Source organism: Ambystoma mexicanum, chromosome 1q, assembly GCF_040938575.1.
Source record: "Ambystoma mexicanum isolate Mex_15411 chromosome 1q, UKY_AmexF1_1, whole genome shotgun sequence".
Lineage (NCBI taxonomy): Eukaryota > Metazoa > Chordata > Amphibia > Caudata > Ambystomatidae > Ambystoma > Ambystoma mexicanum.
The window spans coordinates 1,320,507,300-1,320,530,082 of NC_090922.1; the positions used below are offsets into that span (position 1 = coordinate 1,320,507,300).

The 22,783-nt window shown below is 46.4% G+C and overlaps 1 protein-coding gene across 1 annotated transcript in view; it reads right to left on the bottom strand.

Annotated features, from left to right (window-relative positions):
* Positions 1–22,508, bottom strand: part of ZYG11B (zyg-11 family member B, cell cycle regulator) — a 682,105-nt gene extending 659,597 nt beyond the window's left edge. Inside the window, exon 1 of the mRNA XM_069642180.1 lies at positions 22,086–22,508. Within this exon, the coding sequence (XP_069498281.1) occupies positions 22,086–22,088 (3 nt within the window). The 5' untranslated portion in view covers positions 22,089–22,508. The remainder of the gene's footprint in view (positions 1–22,085) is intronic.
* Positions 22,509–22,783: the final 275 nt, after the last annotated feature.

A 22,783-nucleotide genomic window follows, 5' to 3' on the forward strand; every position in this document is an offset into this window, starting at 1 on the left:
CTGCCCCGTTCCGTGAAACAGCAAAGATCGTAGACAGCGTTTTTTTCTGGCCCAGGAATGAATACCTACCCAGATTAGGACAGCCCTCAGAGAGCGCTTGCGTGTCCAGTCCTATATTCTACCCTATGTCCAGACGAGGAACCACTGGTGGGAGCAGAGATAGGAAACAAGCAGTTCATCTTCATGGTGGACTCAGGAGCAGAAAAAATAAAAATAAAAAATACAAATTGTGCCTCATGGAAGGCCAGTTTCCGCTATCGAGCCGACATTTGGAAACGCAGGGTTTCACTGGGGCAATTTTGAAGGTTCCCTACACAAAAGATTTGGATAGAACGTTGGGAGGAAAGACAGTGCGGGCACCCATGTTATATCTTATATTAAGCTTACTGAGGGATCTCCTCAGTAAGCTTAATAGGACCATCTCCTTTACAGAACGAGGGATAGTGTACTTCACTCCAGGGGTCTGCCCACTAAGAGCAATGCGAATGATGAGTACCATGACTAATGAAGTAGCAGTAAGAGGCGTGCTCAATGAGGTTGACATGTTCATTTACGGGATACAAGTACTAGCTAGAATGGTGCCTGAAATAACGTGAAAGGAATGGAGAGTACCATCTGACTTTGTTTTTCGCGCAGTGGTGAACCCAGAAATTGTGCCTGGTACCATCCTCTCGATTGACCTACAAGGTGTGCAAGTATCAGCTAAACTTATTGTGGCAATAGGACTGGACACGCATGGATGTGAGTGGAGAACAGTGTTGCGTATCAACCCAAGCATAGCGCTACGTGATCTTACCGAAGAGCTGTTCACCGACAGTGACACTGATGGGGAGATAATAATGGAAATTTATGTTGAATCATTATGTCGCAGGACACACAGAGAAGTGAATAACCCCCTCATGGCCAGTGTCAGTGCACCACCTCGGATTTTCGATGAGGCTATGTAACGAGTACTGCTGAATTTATGGACAACAGGGCCCCATGATGAAGGACTCTTACAGAAAGTAACGCCCATAAAAATAAAACCAGGTGCAGTGCCACCCAGAGTAAAACAGTACCCACTGTCCAGGGAAGCGGAGGAAGGAATAAAGGGAGATAAACTAACAATTACAACAGGGCATTACCGTGCCATCAAATTCACCATGCAACACTGCTATCTATCCAATCAATAAAGCAAAGGGTGGGGCTTGGAGAATGATCCAGGACCTTTGCCCACTTATCCTACAGAAGGAGTTCCCCCTAGTCCAAAATCCCGCATCCATTTTGTGCAGTGTTCCAAAAGAGCCCACATGCTTCACAGTAGTGGACCTGAAGAATGCTTTTTCTCTCAGTACCACTCGACTCCAGTTCCCAATACATAACAGCATTTACCCTGGGAGGAAAAAGATATGAACATTGCAGATTGCCACAAGGTTATTGTGAGAGCCCTAGCATCTTTAACAGATTTTTGCACGAAGACCTCAGCAACATTGATGTAAAAAGCACAATAATTCAGTATGTAGACGACCTTTTAATTTGCAGCGAAAGTGAAGAGCAATGAAGAGCAGATTGAATAACGTTGTTGAACTTACTAGCAACAAAAGGGTACAAGGTGGACAGAGGAAAATTACAGTACTGCCTGGCAGAAGTATTGTATCTGGGACAGTTAATATCAAAGGACAGCAAGAGAATAATACCAGGCAGAGCAGCAGCAATACTTGCCAACCTAATGCCCAAAACTGTAAAAGACATGCAAAAATGTCTCGGCATATGCAACTATTGCCGTGCATGGATACTGGATTACGCTGCCTGCACACGCCCCCTTCTCCAGGCACTGAAAGATGCCCAGAAGAATAGTACCCCTATAAAATGGACACAGGAGGCGATTATACATTCCTTAAATTACAAGACATCACAACAGCACCCGGGAGTTTTATCTTTTCTCCCACTGCAATGGCACACTAATTACAGCAGTACTGACACAAAAAACATCACTAGGCCACATGCCATTGGCCTACTACAGCGGTACATTAGATTCTGTAATGCAAGGACACTTTGCATGCGAACAAGCTCTCGCAGCAGTAGACTGCTATAGAGAAAAGTGCCACCATAGTAATGGGATGTTCTGTGCCGCTATTTATTGAACACTCTTGAAAGGTCAAAGTCCACACTCACCACACAGAGAGCCACTGCATATGAAATAATCATATCAAGCCCAAACATGCACGTTATACGCTGCAAGACTAAACCTAGCCACATCATCACAGAACCTTGCACAGTAGAAGACATGCAAGATCATGATTGCACCACATATGAGGGGGAAGGAGACCATATTCCCAAAGCCAGCGAAAATGCCCTAGAGGAAGGGAAGGTGTACTTTGTGGACAAATCAGCGTCCATTGATTGAGAAACAGGAGAAAACCACGTAGGGGCAGCAGTGGTGAGAATAGAAGGGGACGAATATGAAGTGATAGTGCAGAAACGCCTCCCCTCACATTTGTCAGCGCAAGCCGCAGAACTCGTAGCCCTAATTGAAGCGATGCACACAGCCAAAGCATGCGCAGTAACAAACTCTGACTCGGCATACGTGACAACAACGGTGCACTCCGGCCTGTGAAGTTGGCAAAGAAGAGTATTCAAGAGAGCGGACGGCTCTCCTGTACAGCATGCACAATTATTGAATGATCTTATTGAAGCATTGGCCGAGCCATCAGTAGTGGCCTTAGTGAAATGCCAGGCTCACAGGAATAACACTGACGCCATCTCATGCAGAAACGCAGGGGCCGACGCAAAAGAAACTACATACTTTAACCTCCCCAAGCAGCAGAATGTGTAGTAAAGACAAACGCACAAAAACAACTAGGAAGAGGGGTAGAACTCCACGCCCATAATGCAAATACCCAACAGAAGAACAGGAAATATGGGTAAAGAGAGGATGCATGCAGTCACCCACAGAACTCCTCTGGCGTCAGGAAATGACCGGAAAAGTGGTGATGCCAGTAGAACTATTAGACGGGGCCTTTCAACAGCTTCATTTCCCCGCACATGTTACCAAACACATAGCAGCAGATAACCAGGAGGAATGATTTGTTCCAAACCTCCAAGAACACCTTGCAAAATGAATAATAGAATGCACCACATGTCAGACATACAGTTCAGAGAGGACCCTTAGGACGCTGCGGGGAACACTGCCACGACCATCAGGGCCTTTCAGAGAGTTACACATTGACTATGCCGATATGGGAGAAAGGTGCAATATCTCATTGTGATAGTATGCCCCTTTTCAAGCTGGGTGGAAGCAGGACCTTGTGCACACCCAGACGCCAAATACGCAGCAAAGTTCCTGGTGAGGGAGGTGTGCCCAAGGTGGGGGGATTTGTAATAATATACCCTCAGACAATGGCACTCATTTTGTCAATGACCTCTTCAAATAAGTGACATCATTGCTAGGGGTAAAACACAAACTTTGCTCGATTTATCACCCGCAAGCTAACAGAATGGTAGAGAAGATAAAGAGCCTCCTCAAGAGTAGACTGTCTAAATTATGCCACACCCTAAAAAAGAACTTGGTGTATTGCCTGCCCCTAGCACTGTTACAACTCAGAACGCAGCCTAGTAAGGATCATCATTTGTCCCTGCACGAGATAGTGACGGGGAGGCGCATTCAAATGCCACCATCTCCAGTAAGAAGGGCGTCAGATGCTCACAGAGCTGCCACAGTGCTGGGGGATGAGTTTAAAGAATATCTCACCCAACTGACACAAGCTGTGCAGAGTATAGCCAAACAAATAGCGCCCCAATTCACACAAGAGAATGACAGATATAAACACCCCAGCAGCAGACAGTCCAATGCTGCAGTTAATGCCCGGTGAATGTGTGTATGTGCACAGTTTCATGCGTAGATGGAACTCTCCACGATTCCATGGCCCCTATGAGGTAGTGTATTGCACTCCTACTGCTGTAAAGGTTACGGGCCTGAAATATTGGATTTGTCTCACAGACGTAACAAAAGCACACGATAGCACAACGTCCAATGGGGAACAACCACAAGAGCAGGAAAGTGCAGTGCCATAGAGAAAAAGGGTGCCGACAAACAATTGGGTACCCAAAGATGAAAAATGAATGCAGAATTTGATTACAGTATGCAGTATTACAAAGAGTATGTGAATGCTGAAAATAGTTTCACAGATGTAAATCTCTCTCAAAAATAAATAAAATCACCTCGAGGAGATAAATAATAGCATTTGATTTATTTGTGTGTACTTAACCTATTCATATCACCCCTTCAGGTGGAAATATAGCGGACAGGAGTGCCCTCACTAACGAAACTACAAATGTAGATAGCAATAGGGAAGGAGTTAGTACTACTAGAGCTAATAGCTATGATTGCGGGTTATACTTTGTAGCTATTGTTTTTTCTGTAATGCTGTTTTGTCTAGGGCTGTATTGGAGCATCACTTTTATATTGTGTACTATACAAGAGGGGGGGGTGGGGTTCAACTAATACAAAAGGGATTGAGCCTCATTTGGAACAAGTTTAAAGTAATATGGGCCCACAATGCCTCTAAATGCCAATCTTACCACTCTGCACAAAAAACAAACTGTCAAAATCCCCACTTTTTCATATGCTGCTATGAGTTACGATGTTGATGAAGTATCAAATTACTATAATGTTGGCACTCCAATGTTTGATGTAATGGTATTGTCATATGTACATATGCACACAACTAGGCAACCTACCGCAGATGGCGAGAATATGCACTTTAATACCCATGCCCCAACCACACAAACTTATTCAACCTCACTGTCTTGGCAGAGTGATAGTCAATACAATGATGAAACATGGACAGACATTTTTCCTATATGATATCAAAGGGTGAAAAATATACATAATGGTCTAAGGGGGGAATAAGAGATGGCAGGGGGGCAAATAAACGGTATTCAGATACGAGTGCCATTGGCTAAACAGGCGACCAACGAAAGTGGTTACGTTTGCTCCTTGATACCCCATGTATCTGGAATAGGGGTGTCACGGTATTAGTTTTATGACGGTACAATAACCTTCTTGCCAAATGACAGTATATCATGGTTATCGCGGTATAGCAGGTGGAGTTAACTAATCTTAACAAATATTTTCTAAAAGGTCATAAATTGTCAGATTTATCATCACAAACAAAACCAGGCACCCAGGGCCAGAATTGGGCTTTTCAACATACTTTCCACTGAAATGCCACCCCTCGCTTCCACCAAACACAAACACACGTGTGGAGAGGAGAGGCGGAGGGGAGCCCTGCTGCGACTGGCAAAGCAAACTGAATAGCTTTTCTTAAGTGGTCATTTTGGCTTTTAGCCCCTCCACTGGCTACTTGTGAAGATGAACATGTTGCTATCTTGATAACCTGCATGCCACAGATCAATGGAGTTTGATGGTAGTATACGCTTGTGCGCATACACACACACGCACACACGCACTCTTTTTACATTACAGCCTTCAGTTTACTTGCGGGCCAAAAGGTGTTCAGTAATCACGGACATGTTACACTTTGGCATGGCAGCAGAGAATACCCAGAGAGGAGTACATTTCGCACTGTGACTTATTATATGTAAATTCAATGATGGAACCAGGGAAATCCCCCATTGTCATATGTTTAGAAAACATTATCCATTATAAATATATAAACCCCAAACCGCCAACCCAAAGTAAACACTTTTCCTTCTTGGCACTGTATTTATTCTTACTATTGCTAACATATTGATTTTGTGTCAGGCACGTGTGGTTTATGGAATGGCATTAAAAACTGCTCCAACTCAAACTACTTGGCAGACGGCACATCCAACAGTGCAAGACCAAGACTGCGCAGCACTTGCTTACTGCAGCCTTTCCAAATCCGATTGAAAAGCACACTTAACGGTATGAACGGTATACCGGTATAAACAATGTGACGGTTATTATTGTTCAATTAAGTGGTTCACGGTATCTTTAACGGTATACCGTAATACAGTTACATCCCTACCGGGAACTTGCCCTTTGGGAGGTCTGAAATAACCTGGACTCTCTCTTCAAAGGTGAACGGGGCATCAAGTTGTTCTCTGGTGCTCTGGGAAATAAAGGTCATCGGGATACATTCAAGCAGGACATCCATGTCGTGGGCTGTGTGTTCTTGCTGGGGGCTGTAAAAACTAGCGTAAAGTCTACAAATGTGTCAATTATGCCCTGCTCGGACCAGTGTTGCGTGCTCTGCGCGTCTATGATGCCATCTATATGGGTCTTGTCTCCCTCTGCGCGTACCAACCTGTACAGGGTTCTTCCAGGTCTGTCTCCCTCGCCATACCTCGCGCCGCCAAGGGCCGAGCATAGTACCGCACCTCGCCGAGGACGTGAGATTCAAAGAGTTCAAGCTCTGCTCTAATCTTTGCCAAGGTTGCCGGGGTGGGTGTAAAGGCATGTTCTTGTTCTAGTGCTTTGAGCTTAGTTTCGGAAGTGTGCAAGACCTGGCTTATGGCTTTTAGCACCCCAGCCTCCCTTGAGGTGCACATCCCTCTAATATATACTTTAAACGCCTCCCAGCGGGTCCCTTCGGATGTCTCATGTCATTTGTTGACATCAAAAAAGGTGTTTATATCAACAGGCCCCAGTTGGATCTGAATCACCACCGGGGAATGATCTGAGAGTATGCGCGCTAGTATCTTGACGTCTGCTATCCTACCCACCCGATAACCCGACACCAGAAACATATTCATTCTCGAAAGAGCTGTCGTGTACTGTTGAATAGAAAGTATAATCTCTCACTTGGGGGTGGAGAGTTCTCCACACGTCATGTAGATTCAGGGACATCATATGTGTATGGAGTCGTTTGGCGGCGCGCAACATGGCTCTGAGGGTATTGCCTGTTCCATCAAGGACATTGTCTAGTATAAGGTTCATGTACCCTCCCCCATACAATGGGGACTTCCACATACATCATGAGGAGATTGGCCACCTCATCAATAAATTCCAGGTAGTTGGTGTTCGGACCATAGGAGTTTACGAGCAAGCATTCCTCATTAGCCAGTGTACAGTGAAGGATCACGTATCTGCCACTGTGTCTATGTGGGACGTGTGGAGTGTAAATTTTACTTATTTGTGGATCAGGGTCAACACTCCCCTGAATTGAGTGGAGTATTGTGTATAGAACCTATTAGGGCCCCAAGAATGTGCCAGGTTTGATGCAAGGTGCCTCAGAGCGTGTGTCTCCTGCAGCAGGAGTATCTCGATTCCATGTCTCTGCACATGTGCCGTGATCCTGCGGGCCTTCGTGAAATTAGTTAACCCCCCAACATTCCACGTCATCATTTTAATAGACATGAGAGAAGTTTATGGGACATCCCAATTGAAGGATCTTTCTCCGCCTTCCACGCTATGCGCTGCTGCAGCGTGAACACGTCTTTTTTCCACAACCAGTCACCTCTTTCCTGCCGTTTTATATAACATTGCCCAACATCTAAACCCCCAACCCTCACCACCCAATTCCAACTAGCAGTGCGAGTTCCCACCCATGGAGCTGACAATCGCGTGCCATCCCCAACTCGGCGACGCACGACCAATAGCCCAACAGGGGCTTAAACTCAAAAAATCTGCCTTAGAAGGCATTGCAGCTGTAGTGGGGGCCCCCGCTGCCGTGTGACCAACATTTGTTAATACTATCACAATGCAACATCATTTATCTTCGAACAGCTGATGATACATTAGGTTACAAGAACAAACTTATCATTGACACTAGAGATCTAACCAGATGAGGCCCAAGCATGGTGCATACAGGTGAGGCACGTCCGCCGGGGTTCCAACCCAGCGTTTAAAGCTACAGTAAAGCAGATCCAGAATGTTCTCCCCTTCCGCTGGTGGTGCTCTTAAGGCGGTGGCGTTGGGGCACAGTTGGCTCCGAGTGGCGTGGAGCAGGGGGGGGGGGTCGAGTGAACAACTGGGGGAGTGGGGGAGGACAACAGTTGCACCCAGAAGGCAGACCATCATGAGAGTTGAGGGAACACCCGCCTTAGTCGTTGTCCATTGGTTCCTCCGCCGGTTCCGTTAGTGGGATTTGTGCCTCAATGAACTTGACTGCTTCTGCCGGGACCGCAAAGAAGTAGAGTTTGTTGCGGTGAGTGAATTTCAGGTGAGCGGGGAAAAGCATTGCATATTCGATTTTCCTATCTCTTGTTGTGTTGTGTGAGAGTACCACTGGGTATGTCTGCAGCATGAGAGTCTACACTGGTAAAGACTCTACCCTAAAACCCTCTGGGCTGCCCAGCACATTTAGGGACAAGTGAGAAGATCGCACCATGGCTCCACAAGGGTCGCCATTTGTATGTGGACAATTTCTACACAGGAATTCCACTGTTCAAGGAATTGTTCAATGTGGGCACACTGGCATGTGGTACAATCCGCAGTAACCGCAAAGGCTTCCCCAGACAACTTAGTTGGCCAAGGGACAATGTATGGCAATGCGACGGGATTAACTGTTGGCAGTGAAATCCTGTGACAAAAGGGATGTGTACATGCTAAGTACTATTCATGATGAAAGTACTTCTCAGCAGTCACTCTGCACGGGCAGACTCAGCAAGTGTGGAAGCCCAACTGCATTCTGGAGTACAAGTACATAGGTGGAGTAGACAAAAAACGACCAAGTGCTTCAGTCATACCGTGCTGAACGCAAGTCGCGTTTCTGGTACAAAAAGTTAGCCACACACATTGTGCATATGGCAAAGTACAATGCTTATGTGGTGTACCGTGCAGCTACTCCACAAAACAACCTCTCCTTTTTGAACTTTGAATTAGCAATTGTTCAATCTCTGGCTATGGTTCATGTACAAATTCCCTCCTTTACAAAGAAGATGTGGCCAGATTGCAAGATCGCCGCTTTGCTGATTATGTTCCTTCCACTGCCACGAAGGCACAACCTTACCGAAAATGTAAGGCGTTTACAAAACAAGGAAAGAGGAAGGATACTTGGGTGTATTGTCCCCAATGCCCTTCCTAGCCTGCCCCCTGCCTGGTTTCCTTTTGTATCCTACAAAGGAAAAATATTGGGAGATCGACTGAAAGATACAGGGAGTGAAAGACACACAATTTGAAGTGAAGTAAGAATCTACACATGTTCTTTGATGTAAGAATATAAGGTGTGCAGTTAACACCAGATAGCAAACTAAAAAATTTAAAATTTTACGACTATCAACATTATCGATTTGGAAACTTTTTTCTTTCATCGAATTAAAGTGGAATTTGTTTTGACACAAATTGAATGACTCACTGTGCATATTATTGAAGAAAGGTTGTCGCATTCGAGTAACTTCTTCCCAATTTCTTTTTTACTTATAACATACCTGTGTAGTAGCCTCACAGTCCTTGGGAAATACTCATGCTGCCAACTTAACAAATGTACTCCTAGTTATTCAAAACTTGGCTCATTTTAAGTTTATATTAGCAGTCGCCAAGGGAGTGCTTTTTTTGGCTACAACCTTAAATAGATTTGGTAAAATGCTGAAATGGATGCCAACTGACTGCAGACACGAAAGGGATACAAATGGCCAGCGATCCGGTGGGTGCCTTGTCGTGGCATCACTGCTCACAAGAACGATTCTTCTTGTGCTACACAAGGTGGTTTCTCCTTGTGCCAAATCCCACCTTGCCTATCCAGCTGCATTGTGACTGGTATGCATGAGAAGTGTGGGGAAAGGTGCATGTGAAATGGCTTACTGACAGTACTTTACTGTTTCCTGAGCGCACTAAAGAGAAGTTATTATAAGAATGATGTACCCATTGTCACTCAGGTACGACACCTGCGCATAAGAGGTCTGCCTCTCATTGGGACACGTGTGGGAACGCAGGACGGTAGGCCATGTGTTGTTGGCAGTGTGTTTCGGTGGGTGGCCAGGGCGAAATGTCTGAGAATTGTCTTTATTTCCAGCCAATTTTAGAGACATTTCCCTCTGTCCACGCACCGAAACACGTTGCCACAAACAGGTCATACCTTCCCACGTTCCCACATGTGTCCCAAAGAAAACGGTACCTCACATGTGTGGGTGCACCTACCTGAGCGCCAAGGGAGAAAGCCTAAAAGACCCCTACTCCCCCCCCACCCCCCTTCAAATCTGTTCAGACAGCTGAATTCCACAATTTCTCCAGACGGGCACACAATACAGATATGGCCCTAGGGTGTCCAAGCCACCAAGGAAAACAGGGAACCCCGTGTATTTCTCAAAAGAGGACACCCGTGGGAATACACAGAGGTCTGACTTGGACGAAGCGGGCCATAATTTATTACCCAGAATCCTCACAAAGTGAAAATTGTTTTTTTTCCCCACCAAATAGCACACTTTGTCAGGGATTGTGGGTAATAAATTCTGGGTCGCTGCGCGCAAGTCAGACCTCTGTGCATTCACACGGGTGTCCTCTTTTCAGAAATGCATGGTGGTCCAAGTTTTCCTTGGTGGCTTGGACACCCTAGGCCCAAGTCTGTATGGTGTGCACATTAGTCAAAATCGTGCAATCCTGCTGTGCGACAAGAGTTGGGGTTACCAGTGTTTTAGGCTTTCCTCTTGGCACCCAGGTAGGTGCACCCACACGTGAGGTACCGTTTTCATCGGGACACCTGTAGGAAAGTATAACATGTGTTGTGTTTGTGTGGTTTTCATAGCGTTCGGAACCTTTGCTGGTGCCCTTTGTCACACAACCCTTTCATTTCCCAAATGTGCCCTACATTTAGTCGCTGCTTTAGGCACCATACACGTTTGTATCCTGCACAAGTCACCGACCCTTGAAAAGGTCTGCCTGTGCTCTTTCAAAAAAATGTATGCTTGCCGTTCCTTACCACATTGGTTTTCCTGATTTACACATGCTACGTGTGTCTGTTCAGGCCGTAAGCATAAAACCCTTTGTAGCATGGCTCAGTGTCTGGCTTGTGGTATTGCTCGTTTCGGGAAGCATTACAAAAAAAATGTGTGCGCTTTCCTTACTGCAAGAGTCGGGGGAAATGTAGCGGAGCCGTACCAAGCCAACCATGTCTAGCACAAACCTTTTTTTCAGTAATTTTCCTGCTTTTTCCCCCAATCTATGGCATTTTCCCCGACCTAGTTGTTGCCCGACCTGCGTAAGTCACCCCTTCCTAAACTTGCAATTTTGTCTACATGTATGTCTTTCTGTCCTTCAATTCGGCTTTCCTACCCTTTTCTTCCATTCCCTCACTGAATGTCCAATTGGCAAAAATGGCCAAAATCGCCTACCTCTCACAAAACGGTTGATAACCACATCAAAATAATTTATTTTCATTTCCACTCAACCCGTTCTTGAAAGCCAGGAAATTGGGGAATTCAGCACAGCAAACCATTTGTTCCTAGCTCTTACAAGGAAAAAACCACAGGTTTCTTTATACATCATTTCATTGGCATTTTTTGAAAAAACAAAATTTTCACCTTTTTTGGTTATTTTCTCTCACCCCCTACAGCAACCATAGGATTCATGGGTGGCGTTACGACCGCCTACATGTAGGGAAAAAAAGGGGCCAAATTTGAGATATCTCATGTAACAAAAAGTTACAAGTCATTGAATGGCGACATACCAAAATCACCAAAAAAAGGCCCTGGCACTGGGGGGGGTGGAAATACCCATGTCACTTAAAGGGTTAAAATAGAGTTATGCTACCGGAACCAACCTCTATACATAGCATTTGTTGATTTCAGAGACGCTTCGACTATTGACCAGGCGCTACTGTACAAGACATTAATCGACTACAAATGTCCATCTCTTCTAGGACTGATTATGCTTCTCCATACGAATACTACCATACAAGTTAAGCTAAAGCATGATGGGTCTCTTTCAGTCAATATTCCCACACAGCGGGGACTCAAGCAAGGATGCATTTTAGCGTCCACTCGGTTTAATATGTTCATCCTGGATTTGAGTAACGTGTTCTCACAGGTAAAAAGCGATGCTCCAAAATTGGCCCAACAATGAATAAGCTATCTGCTATAGGCAGATGACCTGGTTCTGCTGTCACAAACCCAGGTTGGTATGCCGAACTTATTGACTCAATTGAACTGGTATGTTCAAATGAACAATCTTGTGATAAACACAGATAAAACGCAAACCCTAGTATGTAGAAACAAGATCCAGGATGAGCTCATCAGTGGAAGCTGGAAAATGCGGTCCTTGAAAGAGTACCAACATACAAATACTTGGGCATCAGTTTAGCAGACACAAAGAAATGACGAGCATGATCAAGATCTAAAATGCAAATTAAAGTCGCTAATTTCCCAAGCTAAAGTGCTGACATACAAATAAAATGTGAAAAATGTGTGCTATGCTTAGAAAATGTCTGAAGCTTTTCCGACAACGTGGCGCCATAGTACACTGAACATCCTAGCAGACGCTTCAATATCTCTAGAAACATTAGTACAAAATCCAACCCAAGCTAAAACAAAACTGTCACAATATGATTGAATTATCACCCAATCTAGCTGTACTGCATATAAGGACTTTGACATTAGACTATTTGGGCATAAAAAATATGGAATATTGGCTGACCATTTGCACAAATGCCCATCGCCTCATATACACAACCAATATCTGCGCCTTAGACTAAATCTATGGCCCACTCAAGACGTGCTAGCCAGACGGAAACAAATTCTTAAAGAACAGAACTACTGTCGGTTTTGTGGAGTAGTCTCACAAAAAGAAACTCTTCAACATTGTTTAATATGTCCTAAATTATCTGACAAGCGTCAGCAATATTTTGGAAAACTGACGGTAGCATTTAACCCAATGGACTCCTATCAAGCTTGACACTAGTTAGAATTGCGATTGTCCGTTATCTTGCGTCAATCTTCATTGCTCTAACATGGGGGACAATTTGTAGGAAATTACAAATGGAACAAATACAGTCATATCTACTTAGTCAATGTCACATTTGTATGTTTTGGATGTTTTTACTCCCCGTTTCCCTTTCCTATTTTGTTCCCGATTTATCTTTATGTTTTAACTGATTGTATGTTGTAACATGTGAACATCTTAAAAAAAATTGATAGGTTCATTATTTGAACCAACCAAATAAAAAAATAATATGTCACACATGGCCGGATTTATGTAGGGTATTGTTAGTCAAGTGCCTCGGAGTATACCCGTTTGTATGTGAGGCTTTACCAGACAAGATGATGGCTAAACCTCGATAGGAATCTTCAACAATCATATGATGAGCAAGGAAATGATGTCAATAATCTGGGCATTTTAGGCTCCGCCTGGTCTATGACAGCTGTGCAATAACCATAGATTCGATTCAGTGTTCTTCCGATATGCATCCAGTAATTAAATGACAGTAATTGTCACCTTTAAATATCATTTGGTACTGGTCATAAAAAGGCATGAGACATCATGCGTTACAAACGATTGGGCTTTAGCAATACTTTTCAATGCTATCTGCACTGTAGTGCTGCATGACCATTCCAGGTTGCAATCTACATAAGGAACACATACACCAAACGTGGGCAATGCTGCAGGGCCATCCAAGGCGAGGCAGAGTAACTGCTGTTACCATCCAGCAGGCCAGAGAGGGGCAGCCCCCGCCCCCAAGCCTGCTCCTCTCCCCCACAGACACACGCAGTCTCTGCCACACAATGCATGGGAAGAGTGAGGTGTGAACAATCACCCCACCCTTCCTCGAAGCAACAAGGTGCTAAGCACCTAAGAGAACCAACAGTCAGGCAGGGCACAGGTTCAAAGACCTGCCCCCCCTCAGGGGGCCAGACAGTCAGCTACACCGGCCTGGGGGCTGGACTTAACAGCCCCCACTATACACATCAAGAGCAGCATGCTCTAAGGAAACGCATTCTGTTTGTGGACCCTGAACGGGGACCCAAACAAACAGGTTCGCTGTTCACTCAGCGTCCTCCACTCTTGCTTCTTTAGCAACCCCTCACGTTTGCTGTGCACTCAGCATCATGCATTTCCCTATATTTTCGTGTTCGCCGTACACGCTGCGTCACTTTCTTTACAATGAACATTGTATTGTTCTGTCATGATGCCTACCCCCGGGGAGCCAGACCAGGTCCAGCAACCCCGGAAGCAGGCATCTGGTTATTTTGAGCAAGCCCAAAAACCCCTGCTAGGGGCTGTTTGGGTGCGGTCTTGGCGTCTATGGCATCAGGCACATATGGAGAGTCAGTCCTGGCGCCATAGGCGCCAGGCTCATAGAGTAGAACTTACCTGATGCAGACCATGCTGCAAGCTTACCTGATGCAGACCATGCTGCAGAGCTCCAAGCTAAATGAGGCTTTTTACCTAGGGACTATTTTTTATTCGGGTGGGGCTGGGGAGGAATACTTACCTGGGACTACTTTGGAGGCTATTTAAACCACGCCCGAAGAGCAGAACACGCTTCGCGCTATTCTGCATCCAGCAGCGTAACGCTCACCGTGTCTGCAAGCCTGCATCCAGTCTTCTGCCACGCCCGCCTCGAGTCTGCAGCTCCTAGAAAAAGGGAGGAACAGAGGAGAAGAGCTTAGAATAAGAGCAAAACCTTCGATCCTTACTTGAATTCCGGATCCACCGCGCCTTCGAGCTGGAAGAAAGAAGCATTTTACACGCGCTTACTCGCCTGCTGCAGCGCCGCGCTGAGCTCACCGGCCTTCGCAGCAGCCTCACGATCCACCGCATCCTTCTGCACGTTCCCGCCGCACTCTGGCACCTAAGAGGAACACAAGAACAGCAAAGGTGAGCCAAGGGAATAAACAGAGGCAATAATAACTACCCCCATAGACTTACCTGATTACCACCAGGGGTACTATTACTCTTCACAGGTCGGCATAGTCTCCATTGCATCCTCGCCGTACCCCGGCCCCTAAGGGGAACAAAAGGGCAACAAGGTGAGACGAAGTGACGAACAAGGGGAACTCCTCTCACCACAATAGACTTACCTAATTTTACCGCCGGAGGCATTATTCCCCGAACTTCATATTTTCTCTCCACACCCGAATAAGGGAGCAAGCCACAGGTTATATTCTGGCCTTATTTTATTGAACTGTGTAAGATAAGCCAATCCTTACCTGAACTTCGTCAGCTACCACGAGGAACTCTTCGCTGGGGTCAAGCTGCAAACTGCAAGGAATCGGACAAGAGTGAAAGTCAGACATGTGAACTCTTACGAACTACATACTTTTCGGAGTCAATATTGTTCTGGAACTCACCAATTCCTTCGAGCCAGTGAAGCAACTGGTTATCAACGCGCCCATGCGCTCAATGAGGGATGGAGAGCTCATCTTTTCAAACCATCAGGTGAGACTATAAGAAGGGACATCAAAGGTGATCTGTGGGGAGAACAGCGGGGGTGGGGGGATTTACGCTCAACCCCACGGGTGGTTAATTCCCTTTCTCCATTTACAGAAGAATATTCCTACGGGCCAAGCAAACGAAGCTAGGTGGGCCAGTCCAGTCTGTCATCTCGCCCCTACGCGTCACACTGGTGGAGACCGCAGCTGTCCAGTTCAGATCGACGCCTCTGTGGGAGCCAGGTGACCGTAACAAGTTCATTTGAAATCCCCGGCATCCGCGCTTCGTGCCTTAGCGTGGAAGAACGATAAACGAATCCCCCGCAGCTATTAAGGAGGCCCAGCTGTCCCGGAATAACAGAGCGGGAAGTTGAGGACCAAGGAGCCGGGAAGCTGCAGCGAGCCCCTGGAGTGAACTGCTGAAGAAAGGAACCTGGCCGACATTTGCTACTTATTTCAAATAAGTCTTGCAGCGCCGGGCGGATGCAGCCCTGGCCGCTGCGCAAAGCCTGTGCGGCCGTATGAAATAGACTCAGCCTCCTGTTGAGGCAAGTCAACACAAAGCAACAGGCCCGCTACAACGCGGCCGGTTCCAACTTGACAAGGAGGGGGCTAGAACGCTGCAGGGGGAAACTGACATTGACTTTGCTTCAGTGGAAGCAAGTCAACACAGAGCAACATGGTCTGCTACAACGCAGCTGGTTTTTATGCCTAAACATCAGTTTTCTAAAGGTAAAACCTGCACTGAATGGATAAAGTTAACAGGAACACGGGGGGGCTGCCGGATAATGAAAAGGCAGGCCTAATAGTTGTGTGCGGGATCACGTCAAGTTGTGTTACAATTAACAGGGCATCAATTAACCTACCATCTTTTTTGTAAAACAGAAAGATTTGACCTTTTAGGGGAAGCAGGGGCCGAGATCACGTTGTCGTGAGTTCGGATCCTCCAACGTGGTGTTTTTTCTGATTTCAAATGAGCAAAAAGCAAAAAGCACTCGCAGACCCACGTGTCATGCGACAAAAAGCCTTATTGACAGTTATATCTGCCAGGCTACAAAGTAATGAGCATTTCAAAATCACGATGATATATTGTTGCAGGGAAATTCATTCTGCTAAACAGTCTAGCCAACATAGAGCATATATTTGGAGGTATATAGGCCCAACAGCAGCCAGTAAACAAAAGCGGGCAACAACATTTTTTGCATATATATTTTTTATTTGCACTGGCCAACAAGCCAACTGGTGAATTGATAGTCACTTTGTTGCAAAGACAGTTGGGTATTTGCACAAAATACAAAGGGGAATAAAGTATTTACAATTCTTTTAACCAAACAGGCAAAGAATAATGGCCCCCAAACGAAAACCGGAGGAACCCACAACCCTGGCACATAAACCCAAAATCACCCCACTTGTTGGCAGCAATTGAGGCAGCTGAACATTATGGCTGGGCCTGGGAAAACATATACGGCCTACCAAAAGAAGGGGTCCCCATGCCACCGGGCAAGGAGGGCGACCCACCACCAACAAAGAAAAGGAAGTCGACAGAGGACATGGGAAAAGGTAACGCAAACAGAAAACTGTCAAAATTATGCAGAGTGAAATGCAACAATTATTGCTCAAATTAGGGGTAACCAACGACTCCCTACAGGGGGGGGGGAATGGGCCCGCAAGCCCCACCATACCACTAGAACCCGACATCATTGTAGACCCCCTGCCACCCACAACAATATCAACACCACCTACGCCACCACCCCCAGCAACACCCCTGCCCCACACAACAACAGCACCAGCCGCGGCCGCCACTGGTCCACTTGCATCAACACCAGACCTGACGGCTGCACTAAAATCATGGGCAACCCCCACTGCAAACACATCAGGGCAAACAGGGGGAAACAGCAACAGCCCATCAGACATGGTAATGATCAGCAGCGCCCAATTAGACCAAAAGTTGAAATCCTTCCAAACAAATCCTGAACAGATACAAAAGATGCCTGGCATGGAACATTGACATTACAATCAAAGAAGCCATATGGGCAAAAGAGTTCATCGAAATATTTTCACTTATAGAAGCCCAACAAAAAGGGAGAGATGCTTTTAGGGATCCCAAAAAGATGGAGAAAAAGCCATAGCCAGAAATGCCCAGGTAGAGCAGAACTGGGACAACTGGTTACAATCCTTTGCCATCCTGGCAACTATCTACGAGGAAAAATTCCCCATAGATGGTAAAAAACTATTGGCATACATGGATAAAATCGAAGTAAAAATAGCTCTAAGGGGAAAACCTGGCTAGCATATGATATTAGATTCAGGCATAGTATGTCAGAGAGGCCAGCCATAGAATGGGACGAGGTACAAAATGGCTTATACATGCTAAACGCTGAGCCTCCATCAGAGGAAGAGGCGACCCAAGCAATATCCAAAATCAACAGAAATTCACAGGACCCCAGACTTTCAGAAAATGAAAAACACAAGAAGGGGGAGCAGCCCTTTTGGAAGAACCAGCCATGGGCGGCTAAGTCTAATGCCCACAGGCAGAACAAAAATCACTCCCCCAAAGCCAATATCCCTTGCAGGAATTTCGGAAAAAACCTGTACACCTGGGGTGGGGGGGGGGGGAGGAATGCTGGTACAAACACACGTGCACAAACTGCAACGGCGATCATGCAGCAAGCAATTGCACCAGACTTCCAGCCAAAAAAATGCAAAAGTCTAGCAACAACCCCGCCCTGCCAAACCCACTTTTAGTACCAGGTAGAACACCCCCGCCCCCCATCAATCCAAACAATTTTAGAGATGCGTTGATGAATTACCCAGACAAAGAAACCAGCAAGGCAATCCTGCAAGGTTTCACCAAAGGTTTCATCATTCATTTCAAGGGAACAGGGACACAGAAAATCCCAAAAAACCTGAAGTCAGCCAGGGACAACCCAGAAATGGTGGAGAGCAAAATTGAGAAGGAATTGCAACTAGGCAGGATTGCAGGCCCCTGGGATTCCATACCTTTCACGGAGTACATAATTTCCCCATTAGGATTGGTCCTCAAAAAAGAACCTGAGAAAATGAGGCTAATCCATCATCTGTCCTACCCAAAAGGCCGATCACTGAACAATGGCATCCCTCACACGGAATCTGCGGTATCATAGACACACTTTCAAGAGGCAGTAGGACTCATACAGGAATGTGGTAGGAACGCCCTGATGGCCAAATTAGACATTGAATCTGCCTTCAGGCTACTGGCAGTCCACCCAGACTCCCAGCAATGGCTAGGGTTTACTTCAAAAACAAATTCTATATCGACAGATGCCTCCCCATGGGATGCGCAGTATCCTGCACCCTATTCGAGAAGTTCAGCTCTTTTTTCCAATGGTCATTCCAAAAACATAGACCAGGAGCCAAAGTAGTACACTACCTCGATGATTTCATGGTAATGGGACCAGCAAATTCTAAAGAATGCAGTAGAGCCCTGGCCAAGTTAGAAAAGATGGCTGCGCAGTGGGGCATCTCCTGGCAGCAGAGAGGATGACCAAACCAGCCACCAACATAATCTTTCTGGGTATTGAGATAGAGTCGGCAGGAGGCCTATGCAGAATCCCAAAAACTAAGATAGCCGAACTCCTGGAAAAAAATACAAGGCCTAACAACAAAAGACAAGGGCACAGTAAAAAGAATTCCAGTCACTGGCGGGAAGTCTCAACTTTGCAGCCAGAATCATCCCCCAGGGGAAGGTATAGAACAAAAACAAATCATACACCAAACCCCACCTACACATCCGACTAGGCAAAGAGGTAAAACAAGATTTGGAAATTTGGGGGAATTTCCTCAGAAACTTCAACGGGACCTCACTTTGGCGCACGCCATTGAACACATGGACAAAAAGGGTCGTCTTCACTGAGCCAGCCGGGAGAAGGGGTTTTGGAGCCATACTAGACTCAGAATGGGTGGCAGGACACTGGCCCAAATCATGGCAAACTGCAGGGTGGACAAAAAAACATCACCCTCCTAGAAATATTTCCCATTTGGCTAACCTTACACATCTGGGGCAGACAGCTAGCTAACACGGAACTCTTGGTCTGGTGTGACAACATGGCTGTGGTAGGCTCCATAAACAGAAGATCTACCAAATGCCATTCAGTACTGAAAGTCCTACGAGCCATTACAGTAGTCACACTACAAGAAAACATTGGTCAAATCATCGCTGGAGCAGACAATAATATTGCAGATGCTTTTTCTCGCTTTCAGTGGCCAAGATTCCGGGAGCTAGCACCACATGCCCGAGAACAGATGACGGCAATACCAGCGGAATGCTGGTCAATAATGGGAAACTAAGAAAAATGCCATCAACGCCAGCGAGCCCAGGCCGGGATGCCCAACAAGAATCAGGCACCTCAAAAAACGGGTGCCAACAACACGCTGTCCACAGAGAACACGAACCCTGGCTCGGGGTTCCTAACAGAGATGGCAGAGAAAGCACTGGCAAGCACTACCGCAGCTCAGTACAGTAAGTGCTTACAAACAGTATTCAAAGCTACAGGTTTAAACCATGTAGAATTAGTAACGATTAAAGACATAGAAATATTTTTTCAAATGGGCGCATAAACAGAGTTTTAAGAGAGATTGGGCCAAAAGACATCTGGTAGCAATTTCATATTTTTCAAAAATACGGGGAGACTCAGACCCCACTCAGAGCGTACTGTTCTCCTACGGCATGAAAGGCTGCGGCAGAACAGAGGGACCTCAGGTAGACACCCGCCGCCCCTAGATTTCAACAAGCTAGTAAAGATAGCTGACCAGCTGGAGGCCATATGCTGGCACCCATTTGAGACCATGCTATTTAAAACAGCATTTTTTCTGGCGTACTTCGAGGCCTTCCGGGTAGAACTCATCGCCTCCAGCCCCAAAGCCAACAACGGGTTAGGCATTATGGAGGCCAGGGTCAGACAGGATAGCGTCAGCATAGACATCCAACAGTCCAAAACGGGGGCCAAAAGAACCATTAAAATGTGCTGCATTGATGATGCAGCAAACTGCCCAGTGTTCATCACCAACCCTTACTACGCACAAAGGCCCAGAGTAGGGGGGAGGTTTTTAATCCACAAGGATGCCTATGCACTAAGCCGCTACCAATTTAAAGGGTTACTGATGAAGGCCATCAGGCCATCAGCAAAGCTGGATGGGATCCAAAGGAGTTTGGCACCCACTCCTTTAGAATAGGGGCCGCCACCTCAGCATGGCAAGGAGGCCTGGCACCACAACAGCTAAAAAACATAGGGGGATGGAAGTCAGTCTGCTACAAAAGATACATCAGACCACAGCTAATATAGCCCTCTCCCTTTTTCTCCCCACCCCTCAAGAAACAACAGACGAGGAGAAGACCCCACTCCGATCAGCATGGATAGTCAGACACGCATTTGTCTTCAGGACAGGTCGATGGGCAGAAGAAACCAAAGAGGGCCCACCCTTTAGGAACACCATAGCTTCCTGGTGGGGATACAGAGGCCTTCTCTGGGCCGACAACCACGACACGCTAGCAGAGCTGGTCGCATACAGAGACCTGCCAGAATTCCTGATAGTACACCTAGGGGGCAACGACCTGGTGACCAAGGGAAGGAGAAAACTATTTGAGGAAACCTGCTCCTCCTTAGCTGGCATTTCACACAATTGGAAGGACACAGAAATATACTTCTTGGCCATCCTGCCCAGAAAGAAATGGCAGGGGGCCATCTGTTACAAATCGATAGACATTTACAGAAGGAAACTGAGCAGGGGCTGGAGAAATTCTGTATAGCAAGAGGCCTGGGTTTCATAAAACACCCGGCCATTACCTTGGGTGACCCAGATCTTTTTCTTAAAGACGGCACCTACCTATCAAACCAGGGCATGGAACATTTCTTTCGAGAAATTTCAGCAACCCTAGCCTCCAGGGGTTGCCAATAAGAGATACTTTCGGGGGAACACGGTCAGCCAGCAACCTGCCCATGTGTGGCAGCACAGGCCAGAGGGAGTAACCTCAGGACCCGGTGCCCAAAAGTATGATGTTATTATGATATGTGATTATTGTTATTCCCATAACCATATTTGCACAATAAAATCATACGGCCCATTTATTTGCAACACTTGACAAACTTGGTGCTCCAACTTATTCATTGGTGAGGGCAAGGGGTTGGCTTATGTAAGTTGCATGCATATGGGTTCAGCAGTTATTGGGTTTCACAATAAGCGTGTACCTGGCTTTCAGGCACCATTAAATCCGTGGTGGCTCTGTAGCACCGGGCAATGGGAACAACAAGCACAAACAAAGAAACAGCAGAAGTTATATGGAGCAACAAACTAAAGATGGAAAAACACGTCACCTTTGGGTGTGCCGACAGCATGCCTCCTTTACACATTTGCACACAGGTTACTATGGACGAATAGATATTTGTTTTAAGACGTGTTTACGGGGGTTAATTATAACATTTGGGGTGTGTGAATTTTAAAATAGATTATTAGAGGGAAAACGCTGTATGCAGCAGAAACGTTATCGATGCTACCGTTTGTATTTAAGGGGTGCAGACTCCACTATTTACGAGATACCAATACACAGTATATTCACCCGATGTTGCCTGCTTTGTTTACGAGCAGACTTTGTACATATGGTTATGGGAAAGCTGTCAACTTGTTTACATCCGTCACTGCAATGTATTCTTATTACGGTGCGTCATTGCTCACACCCCTCCCACATCAGGGGTCGCTTATTTTACTGTGTAACCCCGGCAGGAGTGCCTTCAGTTCGCCAACCCCCCCTTCTGCCTCTCGCCCCAAATCTCCGCACTTACCATGGACTCTTCTGCTGAGACCCGCGGGCCGCTGCCGCCTCAGCCCCCTTGATTAACTGTAGCACCCGGTTGCTGGTGCCTCCGAAAAACGTAGCACCGGTAAAGGATCTAGCAACAGGCGTCCAAACAGGGCATGTCACCTCAGCCGAGCGGCGAGACCAGCCGGCCCCCTCACACAGGCTGTGAAGGGACGGATCAGCAGCGGCCCAGTGACTGTCGCCGCCGCGGGCTTGCGTAGTTGCGGGACCCCGGGTACCCCGAACGTAGACGGCGACCTGACAAACAGCTGCTGTTCGCCGGACCTGGAAGTGATTCCTCCTACTCCCCGGCTTGCGCCGCCCTCGCACACTCAGCTCTTAAAGAGGTACAGGCCAGGCCGAAGCCGCAGCGAGACTGAGCGTATGCCGGCAGACGCTGCAATCTGCCGGGCGTGCAAGGCATCGGGACTCCTTACACTTGGCACGTCATAATGAATGCTGAGGTAGTTTTAATACGCAATGTTGAAATATAAGAGTCTCATTGCGTCTGGTAAAGTTCTCGCTTCAGTCCTGAATCTCGGAGATTTCGATCCAGCATCAGGGTCTCAAGCCCTACCTCCCAAATACACCAGACAGTTGTTGCATTTTTAATATGTTCATAGTGGCAACTGGCAAAACCTGATAACATATTGTTTTACATGGGAGCTTTATATCTGAGAA